General features: G+C 58.4%; 2 protein-coding genes across 2 annotated transcripts in view; both read left to right on the forward strand.

Annotated features, from left to right (window-relative positions):
• The window catches only part of ETH_00019705 (CBS domain multi-pass transmembrane protein, putative), a gene marked incomplete at both ends in the record, with an annotated part of 5,886 nt that extends 4,690 nt beyond the window's left edge, over nt 1-1,196 (forward strand). Inside the window, one exon of the mRNA XM_013375801.1 lies at nt 51-1,196. Within this exon, the coding sequence (XP_013231255.1) occupies nt 51-1,196 (1,146 nt within the window). The remainder of the gene's footprint in view (nt 1-50) is intronic.
• Nucleotides 1,197-4,350: 3,154 nt separating this feature from the next.
• ETH_00019710 (sodium-dependent transporter, putative) overlaps nt 4,351-6,310 on the forward strand; it is a gene marked incomplete at both ends in the record, with an annotated part of 2,281 nt that continues 321 nt past the window's right edge. Inside the window, one exon of the mRNA XM_013375802.1 lies at nt 4,351-6,180. Coding sequence (XP_013231256.1) covers nt 4,351-6,180 — 1,830 coding nt within the window. The remainder of the gene's footprint in view (nt 6,181-6,310) is intronic.

Raw genomic sequence — 6,310 nt, forward strand, 5'->3', positions numbered from 1 at the left:
TGCTGCTGCTGCTGCTGCTGCTGCCGCTACTGCTGCTGCTGCTGCTTCAGGACACGAGCCGTTTCGGGCTGACGCGCCGCACGGGGGGCACTACGCTGTCTGCTTCGTGTGGGGCCGGAGCAGCATTTAAAGATTTTGCTGCTGGTGCAGCAAATGGTGTTTTCTTTTTGGCATCTGCGATGTCGAGGGACTTTGACTCGGTCTCGGCCCAGATCCCCGCGCTGTCGCCTGCTGCTGCTGCTGCTGCTGCGGGAGCAGCAGCAGCAACTGCAGCAGCTGCCCGCTCAATGACCCCCCAAAACAGCTCGCCTGCTTCGCGCATGCACCTGCGGGACGCAACGCCGCAGGCGCCATACGCCGCGAGCGAAGCAGCAGCAGCACCCTGGCCGCTCGATTCTGCTGCTGCTGCTGCTGCTGCTGCTGCAGAAGGGCAGGACACCTCCCGTGTGCCGGCTGAGAGCACTAGGTCTGCTGCGGGAGACGCCGGTGGCAGCCCTGCTGCTGCTATCAGCTCGAGGGAGTTCTCTGGCCAGACCCTGGAGCAGCTGCAACAGCAGCAGCAGCAGCAGCAGCGCGTTGGGGTGTACATACACCCGAGGGACTATGCGGTGGCGCAGGCAGCAACGCGACACAACCGCAACAGACTTCAGCAGCAAATCGATGCAGCAGGACGCGGCTTGACGCGGCGGTGCTTCACGCAGCCCATAGCGCAGCAGCAGAAGCAGCAGCAGCAGCAGCAGCAGCCCGAGGGACAGGCCGAAGGGCAGCAGGAAACTGCGAAAGAAGAAGAGGCGCAGCAGCCCCACCGCAGCAGCACAACAGCAGACGCCATTCCTTACGGGGTGCTGCTGCCGGCTCCTGTGTACAGCCGTAGGGGCAGCAACGACAGCAGCAGCAGCAACAGCAGCAGCAGCAGCAGCAGCCGGCGCGAAAATGGCGCCGCATCCACCCCGCAAGTGCTGTGTTTGAGCAGGCCTGCCGCAGCAAGCACCCCGGCGGACGGTGCTGTTGCTGCTGCTGCTGCTGCTGCTGCTGCTGCCAGCGTAGCTGCTGCTGCAGCAGCACCGCCGCGACTAAACCACTACAAAGAGGCCTTTTTGCTCGCAGAGAAAAAAGACAAAAAGAAACAAAAAGAAAAGAATGTGCTGCCGGGGGGCCCCAATGGGGGCTACGCCCTGCTGCCGGACGTGCCCTAAGCAGCAGCAACAGCGGCAGCAGCAGCAGCAGCAGCAGCGTGCAACGCAGCGCAGCATAGCCACACAGACTCCATGGCACTGCTGCAACAGCAGCACTCAAATGCAGACTGCCAGTTTGCTGCTGCTGTCTCGATTTCCTTTCTTTTTCTTCTCCGACCGACTTGTCTCTAATAACGCAACGTGAGAGGCCTCGCTGCGGCTCCCCTTGCTGCCTTGTAACTGCTGCTGTTGCTGCTGCTGCTGTTGCTGCTGCAGCAGCGGATGCAGCAGAGGTGTAGCTCTACTGCGCGCCCGTAGCCAAACTGGAGCCATCAGCAGCGGGCATGACACGCATCCGCACTTACCAACTAACAGAACACAGTGGCGGGGCTGCATGAAGCGCGCATGCATGCATGCATGCATGCACGCATGCATGCAGACTGCTACTGCTGCAGCGGAATGCCAAAAGTGTGCACAGAGGGAAGAGGCAGCCTAGAACCTGTTGCTTGGGATTTTGCTGCCGTTGCTGCTGCTGCTGCTGCCCTGCACGCAGCTAGCAGCATTTACTGCAGCAACGCCTTTGCGGTTCTAGCATGTGGGGTCGCCCTTGGACATTAGAGAAGAAAATACATAAAGTGAACTAAATAAAGAAATGAACAAAGAATGATTTGGAGCTTCTTAATTGAGTTTATTTCATCAAAAGAGACAGAAAAGGAAAAAATAAAAAGAGAATTTTCTTCAGCAGCGCTGCAGCCAATATCCCGCCGCTGAGGTGCATGTACACCTTTCGTGCTGCATTGGATATTTTGCTGCTGCAGTCTCTCTTTTTAATTTCTTTTAATTTCTTTTAACTATCTTTTAATCTTATTCAATAAAATATTTAAAAAGGACAACTGGATGGGAAGCACTTTGCGAGAAATCTAATTTTGAAAAAATGTTGCATTTTTGTTCAAGTCGAAACTTGGCAGCAAAATGTCCACATTTCATGGCATTAAAGCATTTAAAAGCCTGTGCTGCTGCTGCAGCAAAATGTCTCCATGAAAAAGATTTTTCTTTTTTGCATTTTGAAGTGCAAAAGAGAAAACGTCTGGAGACAGTCGAGCAGTACTTCGCAGGCGCCGTGGTGTACGTACACCTCAGCAGCACAGCCGCGAGATCAGTCAAAGACGAAAAGAAATTTTCGGGAAAGTCTTCAGCATTTTGAAAGCCTTTTTGTCCAAAAAGCTCATCACTTTTCTTTAAAAGTTGGTTTTAATCGTTTAAATCGACTTTTACTCCTAACTTTCAATTGTTTTCGTCCCGAAAAGAAACAAAAATGAGCTTGAAGCAAAGTCTGAGGTGTACGTACACCTCAGCTGCGGGGATTTGAAGCAGCAGCTTTTTCAGTCTGTTCAAATTCAAAATATTTTTTCTCAAAAAGGTGAAGTGCCCTCTTACTGAGTGTAGCACAGAGCCTGGAATATGGCTTAGGGTTTAGGGTTTAGGGTTTAGGGTTTGGCGTGGAAGTTTTCAAGCGAGACAGGCCCCGAGTGCCACTTCACGAACTAAGCTGCAGCTAGCCACAGCTAGCTGCAGCTAGCCACAGCCAGCGGCAGCTAGCCACAGCTAGCCGCAGCCAGCCATAGCTAGCAGTAAATAGCCACAGCTAGCCACAGCTAGCCACAGCTAGCCAGATTCGGCCTGCCTCGAAGGAGCAGCAGCTACCAAGTTCCCAAGCAGCAAGCCCTAAGCAAAGCCCCAAGCCCCAGGCCTCCCTAAGACTGTTAACTAAGGAAGACAGCTGCATGCAGGGGCTTTGCTGCCCCCCGGGCAGCCCTAGGCGCTGCGCTGCGCCCTGTGCTGTGCATGCGCATGCAGGCTCGCTGCAGCGCAGCAGGAGCTGCTGCTTTGGGGCTTTTGTGGTTGAAGTGTGCAGCAGAGTTGCTGCTACTGGCAGCGGGCGGTGTACGTACGGCCCAAACCGCCTGCTGCTGCCTCTAAACAACTCCACTAATCCTTTTTAAATTCAAATTAATGCAAAAAACGCTGGGGGAAGTCCGCAGCAGCACCGGCTGCGTCAGGGCGTTTCCCGCGCTGCTGCAGGCGGTTGCTGAGCTGCTGCTGCTGCTGTTGCTGCTGTTGCTGCTGCTGCCGCGCGTCTGAAGCTGCCGATTGAGCAGTTATTGAAGTGTTAAAGGTAAATAGTATTTATTCAATGAATGTAAATTAAACAACTAGTAAAGAACTGCAGCCGTGGAGCCTTTCCTGGCCCACTGACCATGCAGGCGCGCTCCGGTGTCTTGCCACCGCGCGGCGCTGAGGTGTACAGACACCTCACGAAAGTTAATATCCATTTCGCTTGCATTCATTTGAAGTTTTAGGGGAAACTGAGCAGCAAAAACCCGCCAAGGAGGTGGCATAGTGGAAGCAGCAGCAGCAGCAGCAGCAGCGGTCCCATCAGTGCAGCAGCAGCTGCAACAGCAGCTGCTGCTGCTGCTTTCAGAATAGATGGCGCTCTAGCAAGGCTGCGGGGAGTGAAACGAAAGCACTTGAGAGTTTAAAGGAAATATTTGCCAGAATAGTGGCAATAACGCTAATAGAAAAAGGCGTTGTTAAGGGTTTGTTCGTTACACCTGTTGAACGGTTTCCCTGCTGCTGCTGCTGCTGCTGCAGCGCAGCAGCAATCCCTGCCGAGGATTTGACGATCCCACGGGGAAAGGTCATCAAAGCCTTTTGAAAACTTTATTGGTTTTGTTTGGAGCGTTTTTGCTGCTGCTGCTTCTGCTCCTGCTGCAGCAGCAGCAGCCACGCGCTGCACAGACAACCCGGATACGTTTTAGCTGAGTCTGCTGCTGCTTCTCCCGGCTTGCTGCAGCAGCAGCAGCAGCAGCAACGCAGCCGATATCCATCGAATACAGCGCCAGCGGCTCCGTTGCTGCAGCGTCTGCGCAGCCTTTACTCGCGAGGTTTCCCGTTGCTGCTGCAGTTTCTGCTGCAGCTGCAGCAGCAGCGACTGCTGCTTCTGCTGGTCTTGCTGCAGCAGCTACTTGTACTGTACCCTCGCGACCGCCAAGAGGTATAGCGAAGCATAACGGCGGCAGCCGCTGCTGCAGCAGGTGCAGCAGCTGCAGCAGCTGCTGCTGCCGCTGCTGCAGTCTCGCGACACCTCGCAGCAGCAGCAGCAGCAGCAGCACAAATGATAAACGGTCGATCAAGTCCGCAGGAAGGGGACCTGGGATCGTCGTCTCCCGCACAGGTGCTGAAGGTCCCCTTTCCCTCGCCCGCTTACCGCAGCAGCAGCAGCAGCAGCAGCAGCAGCAGCAGCGGCTCTCCTGCTGCTGCGGGTGGGCTGAGCAGCACGAACAGCTGCAGCACGAGGTCTGACGAATCTGCCGTGTGTCTGTCTCCAACAGCCCCCCCGCAGGACAGCAGCAGCCGCAGCAGCAACAGCAGCAGCAGCAGCAGCAGCTATTTTTCTTCGCTGGACCACCCTAGGCCGGTGTACTCGATCAGCGTCAGCAGCGTCAGCAGCAGCAGCAGCATCAGCAGCAGCAGCATCGGCAGCAGCAGCAGCAAACGCTGGGCTGGCTGCCGCAGGCCTCTCGACGTTGTTGTTCCGCGGTGTATTTACTTCACAGAAGACCCTGTTACAGGTCAGCAGCCGCTGCAGCAGCAGCAGCAGCAGCAGCAGAAGAGCGGCGGCGGTTGGGGGGCAGCAGATGGCGTCTCTGGCGCAGCAGCAGGAGCGTCTGGAGGCGCATCTCCCCTGAGCCTCCTGCAGTCGTACTGGGGAAAGCAGCAGCAGCAGCAGCAGCAGCAGCAGCAGCTGCAGGTGCTGCCGGCGCAGCAGCAGGGGGCCGCCCGCGGGGCGTCTCCCGCCCCCTGCGCGCCCGGGCCGCCGGGCGCGCCGGCGGGAGCAGCAGCAGCAGCGGGAGGGGGCGGAGCAGCAGCAGCAGCGGGAGGGGGCGGAGCAGCAGCAGCAGCAGCAGCAGCAGCAGCAGAGTCCGGCAGCAGACTGTCGTTTTTGCTGACGTCCGTCGGCGCTGCAGTGGGGATCGGCTGCGTGTGGAGGTTCCCCACTTACTGCTACAAGTGGGGCGGGGGCTCCTTCGTGGTTTGTTATTTGCTGCTGCTGCTGCTGCTGGGGGTGCCGCTGCTGGCGATGGAGACAGCCTTTGGCCAGGTTTTTCGCGGCAGCAACTTGCGAGTGATGTCTCTGTTGTCTCCTTCTCTGCGGGGCCTTGCTGCTGCCACTTTGCTGCTGTCTTTCTGCATTTGTTCTTATTATTCTGTCTTTCTGGCTTGGGGCTGCAGCTACGCCGTTGCTGCTGCTGCTCCGCTGCTGCCCTGGGGTGTCTCCGCGGCTGAGCAGCAAATCTGTGGGGTCCCTTCGCTGCAGCAGCAGGCGGCCTGCGAGGCGGCGCGCGCGGGGGGTCTCTTCTGCAGGTGGCGGCCTGCTGCTGCTGCTGCTGCTGCAGCGCGGGGCGCTGCTGCTGCTGCTGCAGCGGCGGGCAGCTGCGTCGCGGACCCCGAGGCGAAGGCCGCAGCCTTCTTCTCGCGGGCCGTGCTGCAGCAGCAGCCGGCGCCGGCAGCAGCAGCAGCAGCAGCGGCGGCGGGGGTCCCGGAGGAGGCGGCGGCGGCTGCTGCTGCTGCGCTGGGGAGCAGCAGCAGCAGCAGCTGGCTGCTGCTGTGGCCGCCCGCAGCAAGTTTGCTGCTGGTGTGGCTGCTGGTGTACCTGAGTCTGTACAAAGGGCTGCGGGGAGTGCGGTGTCTTTGCTGCCTCTCCGTGCTGCTGCCGTCCTGCTGCGTGCTGCTGCTGCTGCTGCGTGCTGCTGCGCTGCCCGGCGCCTGGGAAGGCGTGCAGCAGCTTTTCGCTGTTGACTTCCCGCTGCTGCTCTCAGCCCCAGAAATCTGGCCAGAAGCTGCCAGCCAAGTTCTCTTTTCTTTGGGACTTTTCCAGGGAGCCATGAGTTCTTTTGCTGCTCACAAACCCCCCAACAACAACCCCACCCTCGACGCCCTTGCTGTTGCTGCTGCCAACGCGCTGCTCTCGCTGCTGTCAGCAGCAGCAGCATTTGCCGTTGCCGGCCACACCCTCCACCTTCAGGGGGGCGCGGGGGCCCCAGGGGGCCCCCTGGAGGGCCCCCTGGGGGCCC

This window comes from Eimeria tenella, genomic scaffold (genome assembly GCF_000499545.2).
Source record: "Eimeria tenella Houghton genomic scaffold, Eth_scaff3, whole genome shotgun sequence".
NCBI lineage: Eukaryota > Apicomplexa > Conoidasida > Eucoccidiorida > Eimeriidae > Eimeria > Eimeria tenella.